The sequence below is a fragment of the Gossypium hirsutum genome, chromosome D10, assembly GCF_007990345.1.
Source record: "Gossypium hirsutum isolate 1008001.06 chromosome D10, Gossypium_hirsutum_v2.1, whole genome shotgun sequence".
In the NCBI taxonomy this organism is placed as follows: domain Eukaryota; kingdom Viridiplantae; phylum Streptophyta; class Magnoliopsida; order Malvales; family Malvaceae; genus Gossypium; species Gossypium hirsutum.
The window spans coordinates 45,956,568-45,973,787 of NC_053446.1; the positions used below are offsets into that span (position 1 = coordinate 45,956,568).

The window sequence follows — 17,220 nt, forward strand, 5'->3', positions numbered from 1 at the left end:
TTCCTTTAATAAATTTATTTTATCTTTTATATAATAAAAATCAAGTTTACATAATCTTCAATTGGGTTAATTGAAACATCCATCTACAACCATGGCTAAATTAACAGATTATCATCTTTACAAACATATCATTTATATTTTTATATAGTTAAATTAAAACAATTGTTCCTTGTCAAACAACTGTAAGGAAAGTCACTTCAAGCCAAAGTGCTATACTGCAAACAAGCATCAAAGAGCACATAAAATATATATTTCAAAGTTTCATTTCAAATTGGATTATCCTCCACGTTCATACAAGCATTGCAAATGACACACACATCTACATACACAATTCATAATGAAAATAGTTTGTATTAAATTCGCGAAATATGACCAGAAAATTTTTCTGATCAACTACAAGTTGCAAGAATACTTAATAGCGGTACTTTGTCGAGTAATCTTTCGGAGCAATTACCAGACCACGACCTTTCCTTACTCCACGGTATACAGTCTCAATGATGTCTATGAGCTCCTGTTTGTCCTTAAGAGCCCAATTAATCTTGTTGTTATTATCAGTGCTAAGAGCAATCATAATGTGCTTGTTTCTGGAAAAAAAACATCGCTTTCAATGGATAGTAAAGCTCATACATCGTGTTAATATCAGGTACTTCCGTTACAAAGTTCTCTATTGTTTCAGCGACAGAAGCAAGCATCTCATCCATCTGAAAATGAAAATAATATAACTAATTAATCGACTGCAAAATAATAATAAGATAAAGAATGCGCTCCATGAATTTTTGAACTTTAGCTTGCTGAAAGAAAGGGACATCAGGAACGATCCTAGGACAATCAATGACAATCTAACAAACAGAAAAAAATGCCGTTGTTAAATCAGGCATAGAAGGTTGTCAATCAAGTTTGAGACTAAATAAGGGATAAAGGAACCTGGCAAAGCATATTAATCTCATCAGCAGATCACTTAGTGTCTGGAATGTCATAAAATTGAGCAACACAATCAAGATACTCAAGGCGTTTCCTCCTTAAAACTCCATGGTCATTCCAAACAATAACAAAAGCTCATAAAGTATGTAATACCTCATATTAACCGTTCTAAACACATTAAACTCAAATACTAGAACAACTAGACACTTTCTTACTTCATTAGATAGGTACATGTCATACCCTATACCATAAAATTTATTCCATACTCCTTTTCTAGCAAGATTTGATGATGTGATGAGATGTGTCAAGGTCGCTACTTTGAACGAGAACTTCAATCCGATCTTTCACCTACGCGTTAAAAAAATAACGCGTTAAACTCGTTAAGGCTTAGTAAGTACCCATGAATTCATATATTACCATTTCTTTGATTTTTATTTATCATAAACATTATTACTAATATAATTCATGAATATATCTTAATAATCAATAGGTTATTCCATATTTACAAAATTTAATTATACTTTGATTCACTAATTTTATCATTTCACTGATTACCAGGAGCAAAACTTTTACCAAATTCACTTACCACGACTTTTTAGCCATTGATAAACATGTTTGAACAAGATGGATAGACGAAATATAACACGATATGCGAAGCAATAAGTGTTGAGAGCACGGGCACCAAAGTACAATATCATAACAAAACAGAGTAGCACCGAAGTGCATGTCACGATTAACACGGGAGTGCTCGGGTTCCTATGGCATGCCAACTATATCCACGAAATTCAACACTAGTCTACATGGGCATTTCACGATACCAAATTTACAATAATTAATCATGAATGTTTTATTTCACGATTATTACGATTTCATTACACTTTCTCATTCCTTTCATTCGAGTTTACTATTTAACATTACACGTACATAAAAGTTCAAGCATTAAGATTTTCAAAAATATTATCTTTTCATTTTCATCTTTATTCATGTTAATATATATTTCACAATTTAATTACACTTTTGCACTTCTTTAATTTAATCCTCATTTTTCCATGATTTAAAGAATAATTGTAATTTCATTTGTAAAAATCACAAAAATTTATTTAGTAAATTATTAATTCACAATGCACCTTATATTTTGCATTCTCTATATCATTTTCACTTATCAAATAATAACATATAAAACTTTCACGTATTTTTTTAATTTAGTCATTTTTACCACGAAATTCAATATGCATTATCACATATCACTTTAATCCATTAATTCATCATAATATATTATTTTTAATGTCTAATTTATATACATTTCACTTTTCTTATTTCAATAATAAATTTCACAAAGTTCATGATTTAGTCCTTAGCATCATGAACATACAATATTTATTATAATTTAATTCAACATCACTTTATGTTTATTTCATTGCCATATTTCACTTCAATTATTTCACATATCAAATTATTTTACACTTTATTTTACTAATTAAATCACTTGTTTTTCTCTTTTCTTTGTTACTTGAATCACTTCCTCTATCTCTCTCTCCAATAACATGTCAAGAACATAAAATTTTTCATGAGAATTCTCTACTTTAACATCACTTCCTTACTTTTCTAACAAGATTAAACTTAAAAACATGATGAAACCATGAAATTCATACCTTGTTCTCTTGATTTCAAGCTTACCTTTATTTTCTCTCTCCTGCAACATGAATATACAATTTTCCTTCTTGAAAGTTAAGTTTACTAGATTGATGGAGGCTTGATTTTACTAAAAATTTTAATAGAATTTCAAGGAAATGACCAAATTGCAAAGAAAAAAAAACTCTTTTTCTCCATAGATGGTGGTGGCATGAACTTGAAAGAAAGATGGAGAGAATTCTTTTCTTTCCATCTTTTACTTTTTTTTTTGAATGGATTTTCCATCTTTTACTTAATCATTAATCAATATAAAAATATCTTAAAATAAAATAACAGTAAAATAATAAAATATTTTAACCAATAAGATTTCTACACCAAAAATCCTTAATTATTACACCTCAATAATTGATAATTATCTAAATTGAGAAATAATCATTTTGCCCTTCAAAATTCTCTACAGTTTCATTCTTGAATCACTATTCACTTTTAGTAAAGTTGCAATTTAGTCTCTCATCTTTCTCCACTTATTCAATTGGCCCCTACTTACCAATTTTGTGTGAAAAATAAAATTTAGGTTATTTTCACTTTTGGTCTTTCAACTTTCCCATATTTACATTTAACCCCTTAGATTTTGAATAATTATATTTGGACACCAAAAAATTTTCACTTCTTTACAATTTAGTCATTTCCTTAAATTAATATATCACGACATACTTCTTAATTCAATTTTTCTTTGGCATCCATTGACCTTCTCTTTTATCATTTATATTTATTATTTTACTTTACCAAGAAATCCGTTATGCACAATTCTCACTTAATACTACTTTTATAACATAACGATTTTAGGGTGTTACAATTCTTATGCACCACTCTATCTTCCATGCTAATTCTTTCTAGTAATCCATATTTCAACTTGTTTTCCGACACATTGGATAATTATTGTACTTACATAGAAAACGATTAATTAAGTGGTAAAATTAGTAGAACTCATGTCCAAAATTAATAAAAATAAATAGTAAAAATATGTCAATTAAGCATATTATAAAAATAATGAAAGCACGCTAATTATTTTGGTAATTCAAATATAGTGCTAATAAAAAAATCATAATCATTATTAAAGCATTTATACAAACTATAAAAATTGATATATTGTAAATTAAACTTTGCACTGTCTAATTTTTTTTATTTTCTTAATAGTCAATAAATGCATCATAATAGTTCGTAAATAATGTATAATTAATATAAATAATTAAAATTTATTATTTAAAACTAAATTAATATATATTTAGTTTTTTTAATGGAAACTTAATAGTTTAAATAAATATAACGTTTAACTTTTTTATTTATTATATAAGTTCATTTAATAAAAATTTTTTAGTGAAATCAAAATTCTTATTTATAAGTATGATAAATATTTTATCAAGTAAATTTATTTAATAAAATATTTTAGTAAAATTAAAATTCTTATTTTTAAATTTAGTAAATCTTATAAATAATAAAAATAATTTAAATGGAAAATTAAGTAAAATAATGAACAAAAAAAGGCTATATTGGTCAATTAAAAAATTTCTCTAAACACGTGCTTTTATATATACTAAATTCTAATGTTAATTGTATTGCGCGTGATTTTACATGTGTATTTAAAAAAAATTAAATAATGTATTTTCAATTATTCTACTTAGTATATTAATCTTTATTATTCGAATTCTTGAACAACATTAAAATATATTAACTTATTTCACAATTCAAAATTATAATAGTTTTTAAATAATAATTATAAAATTTTTATTATATTCAATATATAATATTATTTGACTTCATATAATTAATACAAAGCAGCATTATTAAAACTAATAATTAATAGATATTAATTTTTTATTATTCAAATGTAGTGCTAATAAAAAAAATTCTAATTATTATTAAAGTATTTGTACAAACTATAAAAAAGAATATATTGTAAGTTATATACTCGTTCACTATTTTATTCTTTTCTTAATTGTTAATAAATTAATCATAATAATTCATAAATAATATAATTATAATATTGTTTATAAAATTTTATATATGAAATATAAAATCATTTATTACATAAATAATTAAAATTTGATATTTAAAACAAATTTATTTTTTTAATTTTACTTTTTTTTGTTAGTGAGAACATAATTTAAATAAAAATTAATGCTTTTTATTTATTATATAAATTTATTTTAACAAAATAAGTTATTTAAAATTTATATAATAATCCATGTTTTGGGTTCTTTGACGACGGATGCTGAGTGAAAAAAAATGGTTTTTTTTTTCAATGAAAAAACGAGGTTGTAATGGCTATATTTTGGGCTCTTCAGATGGATTCGTAATCTTTTTACTCTTTATTTGTGTCGTCTGCCTCTTATGTTTGAAGCTTATATGTTAGGGATTTGCCTTCATTAGAGCCTTCGTTAGATTCAAGGGTTTAGGGTTAAACTATGGGTGAAATTCAAAATTTATGCGGATTTCCATTGTTAGTATCACCTATTGTGTTTTTATATGCATCATGTTGAAGGAAACGTTGCTAGCATAGACAGGTGTCAAATGACCAGTGGAGGCTCCTAACCTTTGTCGTCATTCACAACAGCTAAGAAATTTCTGTTTTTCTGTTTTCATTCTCTTCAACAGATTGCTCCACGTTTCTCCTCTCATTCTCTATGACTAAAATCTGTTATTTGCTCTCAATCTCTAGTATAAATGTACAAAAAATGATCCATCAAAAATAAGAAGAAAACCATTTCTCATTGTCTGGTTCTCTTTTATTTTTCTGCATATGCTTAGTATTTCTATGTTATACATGTTTCTTATCTCATCAGTTGTCACCTGCAGTAATATCACCCATGATTCTTTCATTTTCTTGTTTACAGCGTAAGGAGTTGCAATGCAGAGCAAACTTTCTTCGGATATCATCGTTGAAATACTCATGAGATTGCCAGTTAAGTCTATTTGTCGGTTCAAATGTGTTTGCAAGCTCTGGTGTTTGCTTATCTCTGATCCCACATTCATCAAAAGGCATCTCAATTTAGCAATCATAGATAAAGACATTGAGCACCAGAGGCAGAAGCTCATTCTCCGCTCGAGCTCAACACCGTCTCTGTATCATGTGCAGTGTGATGCTATGACATCTAACGATGTCATGGCGGTGAAGCTCCATTTTCCATTGATAAGTTCATTTGACAAAGTCAAGTTCATTGGCTCCTTTAATGGCCTCTTATGCATATCTCTCGAACCGGAAAAACTTGTTCTGTTCAACCCTGCTACAAGGGAGCAGAAAGTGAAAAGAATACCCAACTTATACATCGACATCAACCGGTCCTTAGACGATCGTGTCTCTCGACCCCCGATATATGGTTTCGGTTATGATCACTCTTTTGATGATTACAATGTTGTCAAAATCATGTATGAATCCATTGTCTATGTCTACTCATTGAAAACAGATACTTGGAGAAGAGCCCAAAGATTCTCTTACCGTAGATTTAACAGTGATTCGGGTGTCCACCTCAATGGCGCTGTCCATTGGGTGTTTGCTCGAGGTAAGGATTCTCCATTAGTGTCGATGCCAAGGTTGATCGTTGCATTCGATTTTGCTGAAGGAAAGTTCCGGGAATTGCCTCGACCATATGATGATGCAGAGAATGTGACTGCAGTTGGGGTTTTAGGAGGATGTCTTTGTTGGCTAGGGGAGCAACAAGATTTCTGGGTTATGAAGGAATACGGTGTGAAAGAATCATGGACTAAAGTCGTGATCGGCGTCCCCTTTTTGAACTTGAGACCTTTGTGTTTCTTGAAGAATGATGAAGCTTTGTTGGTGATTAATGAAGGATTGATTGTTTACAATCCAAGAGAAGATACACACAGGGAGATTGTAATCCATGGCATCAATGGCAGGGGGAAACTGGAAATAGAGACATATGTGGAGAGCCTTGTTTCACCTAATGTATGGAACTGGGAGTTGAAAGAGATATCAGATTAAAATTTATGAGGATTGGATATGTTTTTAATTTCGATATAATTACTGTTCAAGTTAAATTTATTCATATTCGTAAAATTTATTTTAAGTTTATTATTATTAATTTCTATTTTTTTAAAAACCATATTATTTTAATTTAATATTTAATGTTTCTTAATTAAAGTTTTAAATATAGACGATTTAACCTCTTTCTTTAATGTTTATCTTATAGTATACATTTAATTTTATATGATATAAGCTATGCTATAATAACTTTGTATTCACAAGTATCGACTTTTTCTTAAAGACCTTCAAAGACTATTTGATTAACCGGTATAGTGAATTAATGGCAAGACATATAGTAATTTCAAGGAAAATACTAGAATGATATTGTTGACAAAGACAACAATGAACCTCTAACATGTATTAATTTGGTTGGAAAATTATTTTTCTGTATGTGCTTCAATTGTAATATATCTGTGTTTTGGTAGTTAAAAGTTTTATTTTGTGTGATATTGTAGCACATTTCAATGATATTGTTCAATCTAACTTTATATTAAATTTTTAATTAAATTGGTGTCACGAATCACTCACTTGAAAAATTATTAAAATACACTTTTATATACAAAATAAGAAATATTAATAGGAGAATGTTTTTATCTTATATTTTTTTAATAAAATAATACTAGGACAAATACAAATTTTAAAGTTTAATTTAACCAATTTGAATATAAATATGTGTCCTAGACAATAACTATATAAGTCCTTTTTTTAAAAATCAAAGAATTTGGGGACTAAAGAAAAAGATAGAAAAGGAGAGTATTTCACAAATATAAAAACTATATTTGTGGGATCTAATTATAGAAAATATTTGATACTCTAGAGAAAATCAGATAAAAAAGTGAAAAATAAATTATTAAATTGAAAATTGCTATCTTAAGTGAGATTAACAACCTGTCTTTGCTGGTTTTCATGGCAAATTCAACAAACCAAATACGTTTGTTTTTTTTTCTTTTACGTTTTGCTTTGTCTTCTTTTCTCTTCCCTTAACACAAAAATGTGGTCATTGATGACCGACAAAATCTCTGATTCTGAGTCCCCTTCCTTAATCCCTAGCCCCTTTCAGGCATGCCCCACCAATCAGGGCGGGAGTTCTTCCATGCCCCCCCCACCACCAACCCTTCTATGGACCTTGCATGGCCTTTCGGCAAGCTAGAAGGTCTCGATTGTGATGACATTCGTGAAGCTGCCTACGAAATATTCTTCACAGCTTGTCGTTCATCGCCGGGCTTCGGAGGACGAAATGTTTTAACCTTTCACTCTTCACATGATAATGGAGATGGAGGAAACGGCTCCGGGCCTAGCTCACCGGGCAGGCGAGCCAATAATGGGGCGGCGACCATAAACCCTACGAGTAAGATTAAAAGAGCCTTGGGGTTGAAGAGGATGAAAAAAACATATTCCAGGAGGATGTCAATTTGTGCCATGGGCTTTAGCAATAGTGGCGGCGGTGGCAGTGGTGGGTCGTCACCATCATCGCCTGTTTCTCATCATGGACATAGTGCTTCCATTTCTGGTTTTAGCCCTGCAGCTGGATTAGGGTTTTCTACGTTGAAACCGCTAAACTCGAGACGACCATTGACGTCGGCGGAGATTATGAAGCAACAAATGAGGGTGACGGAGCAAAGTGATAATAGGCTTAGAAAGAGTCTCATGAGAACCCTTGTTGGCCAAGTACGTACATTTATAAGCATTTCATAGATTGTTTTGTATTATATATCATCTATATATACTCAAAACTACTATAAATTTAGAAGCAATTTAGGTTAGCATATTGAAGTTTAATGCTAAATCCATATTGGTTTTGGACAGATGGGTAGGAGGCCCGAGACCATCATTCTTCCACTTGAGCTTCTTCGGCATTTAAAATCATCAGAATTCAATGACTTGTATGAGTACCATATTTGGCAAAAGCGTCAACTCAAGATCTTAGAAGTAGGTCTACTTTTATACCCATCAATCCCTACAGATAAATCCAACCCTTTAGTAATACGTCTACGCGAGATAATCCGAGCCGGTGACTTAAATCCGATCGACACGAGCAAGAACTCTGACATGATGAGATCATTGTGCAACGTTGTTGTTTCTTTAGCTTGGAGAGGCACCAATGGTACTCCCACAGATGTGTGCCACTGGGTTGATGGGTACCCTTTCAACATTCACATGTACATATCTCTCCTTCAAGCCATATTTGATGTTAAGGAAGAGATAATGGTCCTTGATGAGGTTGATGAGTTGCTGGAGTTAATGAAGAAGACATGGTCAATATTAGGAATCAATAGGTCAATCCACAATGCATGTTTCACTTGGGTTCTTTTTCAGCAATATGTTGTGACTAACCAGATAGAGCCTAAACTTCTTTCTGCTGCATATACTATGTTGACAGAGGTGGAAATTGATGCTAGAAAACCAGACAAAGAGACAACATATGTGAAAGTTTTGTCTTCTATGTTGGTTTCAATAAAGAGTTGGGTTGAAAAGAGGTTACTTTACTACCATGAATGTTTCAATAAAGGAAATATTGATGAGATCGAAAATCTTTTGCCTTTGGCATTGTTTTCAGCAAAGGTTTTGAGTGAAGATGTTGGTATCATGGAAGGGGAAGGGGAAGGGAGTAAGAAAGGAGATGTAATGCTCGTCGATTCCACCAGCGATTGCTTAGATCGTTACATTCGATCTTCTGTGAAAAATGCTTTTGCAAAGGTGGGTAATCATACTTGTAAGCAACTATCCTAAAAGTTGCTACTCATTTGCTCTGTATATATATCTATATATATTTGTTTAATTGTTACTTCTTCATTAATTGGTTTGTAGATGATAGAAAATGAAAATGTCAAACATACAGAAGAAAATGGAGGACCAAGTGTAGCTCTACTTGATTTAGCTAAGGAAACTGAGGATTTGGCTGCAAAGGAGAGGGAGTTATTTAGCCCTATATTGAAGAAATGGCATCCAATTGCAGGTGGAGTTGCAGCAGTGACATTACACCAATGCTATGGAACAGTGTTGAAGCAATATTTAGCTGAGACAATTATGCTAACCGATGAGATAGTTGGGGTGCTACAAAGAGCTGAAAAGGTGGAAAAGGTTTTAGTTCAAATGGTGGTTGAAGATTCAGAAGAGTGTGATGATGGAGGCAAAGGAATTATCAGAGAAATGATCCCATATGAATTTGATTCAACCAGATTGAAGCTCTTGAGACAATGGATAGATGAAAGGCTAAAGAAAGAGAAAGAGTTACTATGTAGAGTAAAAGAAACTGAAGTCAGTCGATCTTTTTTCTATGTCTAAGCTAAAAACTAATAATTTATGATTTGAACTTGCTAATTGGTTGGAAATTTTATGTTGCAGACATGGAACCCAAAGTCCAAATCTGAGCCATATACACAATCATGTATGGAGCTAATGAGATCGGCCAATCAAATGGTGAAAGATTTCTTTGACATTCCAATTGGCATTACAGATGATTTGATTCTTGATCTAGCTGAAGGCTTAAAGCTAATCTTCCAAGAATACATTACTTTTGTAGCATCATGTGGTGAGATTTCATAAAACTCTTCTTTTCTTTTGGGAAACCTTTCTTGTTACTCATAAATGGCTGTCACATTGTTTTTAGGGTCAAAAGAAAGTCATCTGCCAGAACTTCCTCCTCTAACAAGGTGTAACAATGATTCAAAGTTCTTCAAACTATGGAGAAAGGCCAATCCTTGTAGTGTTGGAATACAGGACATGCATCAAATTATTACCAGTGAGAGAAACCACACTCGCCCCTCGATGAGCCGTGGTACGCAACGCCTTTACGTCCGCCTTAATACCTTACACTACCTCATCTCTCACCTTCATTCCCTTGATAAAACTCTCACCCTCTCACCTAAAGTCTCAACCACACGAACTCATCTTGGCGACAGTCACAAACACTGCGGTACTTCGCCTTCCCACTTCAAACATGTCAACACATTGATCCAATCGGCTTGTGATCACGTCTCCGAAGTCGCTGCTTACCGTCTCGTTTTCCTCGACTCGAAGTTGGTTTTCTATGAAAGTCTTTACGTGGGGGAAGTAGGCAATGCAAGGATTAGACCTTTGATCAAAGTCCTAAAGCAGAACCTCACGCTTCTTACAGCAATACTCACTGACAAGGCTCAAGCATTAGCAACTAAAGAAATTATGAAAGCATCGTTCGAAGCCTTTGTATTGGTGTTGCTTGCTGGGGGACCTTCTAGGTTCTTCGAACGATCAGACCATGAGATAATTGAGGAAGATTTTGAGAGCTTGAAAAGGGTGTTTTGTACTTGTGGTGAAGGGTTGATACCTGAGGACGTGGTCCAAAGTGAGGCTGAACCAATTGAAGGGGTGATAGCATTGATGGGTCAAAGCACTGAACAATTAGCTGAAGATTTGAGTATCATCAGTCGTGAAACCAGTGGAACAGGTGCCACTAGCCCAGGCCAAAAGCTACCTATGCCACCCACAACAAGAAAGTGGAATAGTGGAGATCCTAATACAATACTCAGGGTTTTATGCCATAGGAATGATCGAGAAGCCAATCAGTTCTTGAAAAGGGAATTTCAATTGCCAAAAAGGAAATGATATGAAAGACGACAATGTATTCATTTGAACAACAGATTTTTGGTTTGGGTTTGTTTTAGCATCCATTTTCAGTTGATCTAATATTGTCTTCAAACTTTTGACTTAATGTTTATATCAACGTCTTTATGGGGGGTTATACAAGGCATTTATGCCTGTTTAATTCTTTGTAGCGTTAGGGTCTATTTTGAGATAGTTTTATCTCAAAATAGTACATTTCTTCTCAAAATCCTTTATTCTTTCTTTCAAAAATTGTAAATATTACTTTTTTGTTGTTCCATCTAATTTCAATAAATCATCGACATATTAATGATAGAATAAAAATTACGAAATTTATGTACAAATTCATCTATATAACTCATCACTTTTTTTACTTTTGTAATGAAAAATGATATATGTTTTTTTTACAACTATAATTCGATCTGAAGCTATTTTTGAAGAAGGTTAATATCTAATTAATAGGTCACAACTTGAGTATAAAATAATTAATGATAAAATATCTATGGTTAATGTTGTATTATACTAAATGACTTTGTTTCATAAGCGGGTCACTAAGAATACCTTCAATTTTATAGTCGACAAGGTTAGGAAGAAGTTGGATAGTTGGAATGCTAATATGCTTTCAATGGCTAGACGAGTCACTTTAGCTCAAGCTATTCTGTTGTCGATACCCAATTATCTTATGCAAACTGTGAAGATTCCTCGTGGTCTTTGTGCAAAAATTGAGAAAATTGTCAGGGGTTTTATCTAGGGGAGTACTGATTCTAGAAAGAAGATGTCTTTGGTTAATTGGGGAGATTGTTGCCAACCCTTGTCTAATGGGGTCTTGGATTACGATGTCTTAAAGAACATAACGATTCTTTTATGCTTAAGCTGAGTTTCAATCTTCTTACTAATAAGGAAACATTATGGGTTAGAGTCCTCCGAGCAAAACATAAGGTTACTAAGGTAATTTCAAAAGACATCTATTGTAGTAAATGTTCTTTCTGGAGATCGCTTTCAAAAGTTTGACCTCTACTATGCCAAAGTCTACTCTGGTCTGTTGGTGATGAGAATCTTGTGAAATTTTGGACTGATAATTGGATAGTGGATGTGGGCCCTTTTATCAGTTTTTGTTGGTTCCCATCTTTTATTGTTGTTTCTATCACTTTGAACAAGGTTGTTTCTACGGATGAAAATTGGAACTGGGATTATTTACGTTGCTTTTTTGGATAGTGACACTCTTTCTTATATTGTCGGAATCCTGGCTCTGAATTCTCTGGTTGGTAACACTATAGCAAAATAGGTTTTTAGTGGCATTTGGATAAAAAGCCGCTATAAATCGAGCATTAGTGACGCTTTTTAAAAACGCCGCTATAGATTGAGCATTAGCGGCGCTTTTTAAAAAACGCCGCTATAGATCGAGCATTAACGACGCCTTTTAAAAAACGCTGCTATAGATCTAGCATTAGTAGCACTTTTTTAAAATCGCTGCTATAGAATCGAGCATTAGCGGCGCTTTTTGATAAACGTCACTATAGATCGAGCATTAGTGGCTCTTTTTTAAAATTGCCGCAAAAAATAAGCACAACGTGGTATTTAGAGGCATTAGCGGCGCTTTTTGAAAAACGCCGCTATAGGTCGAGCAATAGCGGCGCTTTTTAAGAAACGCCACTATAGATCAAGAAATAGCGGCGCTTTCTGAAAAACGCCGCAAAACATCATTTTATTTTTTTTTCCACAAAAAAATTTGAATGGATAATGGGAAAGATTGGAAGCCCGCCCACTTATCATCCTAAACCCTAACCCTGCCAATATCTCTCATTCAGCTCTACCCTTTTATCAAAACAGAGCGCCACTTTTCACCCCCTTCTCATAACTCAAAACACCAAACCCCCCTTCGGGTTTTTTACAAAAATATTATAAAAAAATAAAAAATAATCAAAATGTTATAACTTTTTTTTATTTACCAAAAAATATATATATTTTTATTTACCAAAATATATAAAAAACAAAAAAAACCTGCAAAAAAAATCTGCACCGATGTGACGGGACACTGGTCACGCCAATGGTATTGGCGGCACCAAAGGTGCCAAAGCCATTGGCAGCACCAATGGTGCCAATACCATTGGCGGCACCAATGTATAATAGGGGGGTCAGTGGTGGGGGGCAGAAGGAGAGGGAAAGAAAGAAAGAAAGAAAGAAAGAAAGAAAGGAAGGAAGGAGAGGAAAGAAAGAAAAAGAAGGAAAGAAAAGGAAAGGAGAAGAGAAAAAAAGAAAGAAAGAAGAAGAAAAGGAAAGGAGAAGAAAAAAGAAAGAAAGAAAGAAAGAAAAGGAAAGGAGAACAGAAAAAAAAGAAGAAGAAGAGGGAAGGAAGGAAAAAAAAAGAAAAAAAAAGGTAATTTTTTTTTATAAATTTAATTTTTTTGTAATATTTGTGTGTTTAAAATTTGTGTTATGTACATTATAGTTATTTTATTATTTTATTTAGCATATATATTTTATGAAATATAATTAGAATGAAAAAATAATGGTATGTACATTGTATGTTGATTAGAGAATTTTTTTTATGAAATTTACTTAGGAATTTGAAATTAAAATTTTAGGAAAATAGCATTAAAAGTAAAATGACAAAGAAGTATGTTTAAGAAAATATAAAATACGAAAAGAAAAAACGGGAATTGTATATTTATCGAAAATAATAAAATGCGAAAAATGTACATGTAATAAATTTCAAACATAATAAATTGAAATAATGTAAAATTATAAAATAAAAAATTATGATATTTTTTAAAATAATAAAATGAGGATAAAAAAATACGAATAAATGGCCGAAGTAAGAGTGTAGTATTAAATTTTTTTAAAAATTCAGAAATAATTTATACAAATAATTAAACAAAATGTACTGAAATAATATAAAATAATAAAATATGAAAATAATATATTTTTATTGAAAGTAATAAAAATCGGGAAAATAATAATACGACCAAAGGGCAGGGGAAAGGGTTTATTTCGGATTTTTTTACCAAAATATTACAAAAAAATAAAAAAATACCAAAATATTATAATTTTTTTTATTTACCAAAATAATAGAGGAAAAAAAGGTGATGGAGGGGAATAAAAAGGAGGCACCAATATGTGGCAAATTACCTTTTAATCCCTCCTTATTTATTATTTTCTTTTATTTCCCCTTAACACACTAAATTAATAAATTTCAAACATTATGCATTGAAATAATATAAAATTATAAAAGACTAAGTTTACGATATTTTTTAAAGTAATAAAATGCGGAGAAAAAAATTACGAACAAATGACAGAAGTAAGAGTGTATTACTAACTTTTTTAAAATTCAGAAATAATTAATACAAAATATTTCAAAGAAAATGTACTGAAATAATATAAAATAATAAAATACGAGAATAATATATTTTTATTTAAAGTAATAAAAATCGAGAAAATAATACGAGCAAGGGCAGGGGTAAGGGTTATTTTTTTACACTAAATTAATTTAAATAACACACTAGATTAATAAATTTCAAACATTATGCACTGAAATAATGTAAAATTATAAAATTAGAAATTATGATATTTTTTAAAGGAATAAAATGCGGAGAAAAAAATACGAATAAATGGCCGAAGTAAGATTTTTTTACTAACTTTTTTTTTCAACTTGCAGGCATCGCAATGGCTCCATTGATTTGAAGCGATATTAGACACATATCTGATGCGGCTAATAACGCGGTATGATTTATTATTTGTTAATCAGGAGTTCTATTTATTTAAAAAGGATATACGCAGTATATACAAATAAATTATGTTATCGTAATATTTTTCTGTAATTTAACACTATCAGGACTCGTTCCGAGTATTAAGGGGCCGTGTGAGTGTTTTAAAGATAGCTCCGGATGCACGATTGATGCCGTACTTGGAGCTAGCCGGATTTGGGTCAGTAGCATTGATCCGGTCCTCCGACTTGTGCTTTGATTTATTATCTGCGCTAGTGGAGCGGTGGTGTCCGGAGACCCACACTTTCCATTTTTCGTGTGAGAGTGCACGATGACCTTGGAGGATGTTGCAGTGCAGCTTGGGCTCCCAATTGATGGGAGTCCTGTAACGGGAATATCTTCATTCAATGATCAGGCTGCACTTTGCTATCAACTCTTAGAAGAGTCACCAGAGGACGGTGATAAATATTTTTCCGGCATAAAATTTACATGGCTAAAAGCCAAAATTAGACAATTATCAGCGACCACCACTAAAGGTGAGTTGATGTGCGTTGCTCGAGCGTACATCATGCATATGATAGGGGCAGTACTCATGCCTGATGCAAAGGGCGACAGTGTGCATTTGTCGTACTTGCCCCTGCTAGCTGATTTGTCCACTGCTAGGTCGTATAGCTGGGGTTCCGCCGTTCTAGCAACGCTGTACCGGGAGCTTTGTCGGGTGACAGAGCCGCATGTTAAAGACATCGACGGATGCCTCATACTGCTGTAGTCCTTGGCGCTTTATCGGGTGCCATTTTTGGCATCCGTTAGTCACCAACCCTATCTGTATCCACTGCCACTCAGGTGATAAAATATAAATTGTCATTATTTGTAGTCATAATATATTGAGTAATGTTACCAACCCTAAACCCTATACTATTTTTTGTAGGTAGATGACCCATCCAGGCATCGGGAAGTCGTGTGATGTCCCGATATACCGCCTCAGGATTGAACAGCATGCCCGGGAAGGGGTAAGCTGCTATTCTAATATTCATGACATCTATTCTATTTCTATATCTTACTCACATGTTATCGGTCTAACTCGTTACAATGTTATTACTCATGCAGTTTATATGGATGCCATACCGGAGGCCGAAAATTACAAATGTTGTACCCTCGTCCGCACTCGTTGATTCCCACATATTGTGCACTAACACACCAGTTATAAATTTCAACGTCGTCGAGTGGTATCACGGCAATCGGGTGTTTCGGCAGTTTGGCTGCATTCAACCTATCCCGGATCCGCCGTGCCAGGTGGGAGAAGATCACGGCTTGACAAAGAGAGGAAGAGTTCAATTGGATTGGGGAATTAAGCATCGGAAATTTGTCGCACTGTGGAATGATTGATTGCGCCGAATTCCTCAGATGGTTATGGCTACCGACCTGCAACCATCATTAGAGTATGCACAATGGTATTATAGTTGCGGGAAGCCATATTTACTTGGAGGCCAGTCGACTGTAATCCCCTCGTACGTGCAGCAAGTTGGGGGATCGGACGCAGAGAGTTCGATAGATCCGGATCCGATGGCATATTATTCTCCGCAACTGGCAGAGCCCGAGCAGGATCCCCAGCCAGATCCCGGACAATCACAGTTAAATGTGGATTCACATGGCTATCGTCCGGATTTGGTGGGCGGTGAATATTATCCAAGCTTCGCAGAGGGCGAATACGCCTACGAGTTTGAACTGTTTGGATCCCCCCGGCCGCAGTACGGCATGCCCAGCCCGTCCGATACGTATCCGCAGCATTATGGGACTCATTCCGGTTCAAGTTCGTCGGCGGCGAACGAGCCACAGGACCTTTCTTCTATGTTTGCCACACCCCCACTTGCGGACGATGAGGATGTTGGTCGTCGCCCAGGCCGTGAGCGTCGACCTCCGCGTAGGTATACCCCCCGGACAACACCATCGAACCATCAATTTTATGGGTTTAATGCACTTTTTGTATAAATTTAATATTTATATTTTAATTTTTGCTTACTTCTAAATTTTTTGTATAAATATCCATTATTCTATTTTTTCATTATATTAAAGCTGAATCGAATTATGAATGCCTTTATTTTCGATATAATCTTAATAATTCCAAATGCGCACATGATATTTTATAACTTAATCTGAAAACAATTTGGATACAATTTAAGCGTAAGCATAAGCCGAATAATAAAAATTATTATTAATTAAATTACTTTTTATAACAATATACATCAAAATTTTACAGCATTAGCTCAATTTCGACCCGATCCGGACGACTGTCTAACATGAAAGTTTCGGTTAGGGCATTTATTCCGGCTATGACCACTT

At 33.1% G+C, this 17,220-nt stretch overlaps 3 protein-coding genes and 1 pseudogene across 3 annotated transcripts; 3 read left to right on the forward strand and 1 right to left on the reverse strand.

The window, feature by feature from the left end:
• Positions 1-412: 412 nt before the first annotated feature.
• Positions 413-9,315, reverse strand: LOC121222230 (thioredoxin-like protein YLS8; annotated as a pseudogene).
• On the forward strand, positions 5,320-6,589 carry LOC107914965 (F-box/kelch-repeat protein At3g06240). Its single transcript, XM_016844040.2, has one exon. The coding sequence runs from the start codon at positions 5,462-5,464 to the stop codon at positions 6,551-6,553; it is 1,092 nt and encodes a 363-aa protein (XP_016699529.1). The 5' UTR covers positions 5,320-5,461; the 3' UTR covers positions 6,554-6,589.
• On the forward strand, positions 7,492-11,494 carry LOC107914963 (protein unc-13 homolog). The gene is made up of 5 exons (XM_016844038.2): positions 7,492-8,263; positions 8,402-9,292; positions 9,404-9,853; positions 9,941-10,127; positions 10,206-11,494. The coding sequence occupies exons 1-5, from the start codon at positions 7,658-7,660 to the stop codon at positions 11,177-11,179; spliced, it is 3,108 nt and encodes a 1,035-aa protein (XP_016699527.1). The 5' UTR covers positions 7,492-7,657; the 3' UTR covers positions 11,180-11,494.
• Positions 11,495-15,211: 3,717 nt separating this feature from the next.
• Positions 15,212-15,649, forward strand: LOC107915490 (protein MAIN-LIKE 1-like). Its single transcript, XM_016844644.1, has one exon. The coding sequence runs from the start codon at positions 15,212-15,214 to the stop codon at positions 15,647-15,649; it is 438 nt and encodes a 145-aa protein (XP_016700133.1).
• Positions 15,650-17,220: the final 1,571 nt, after the last annotated feature.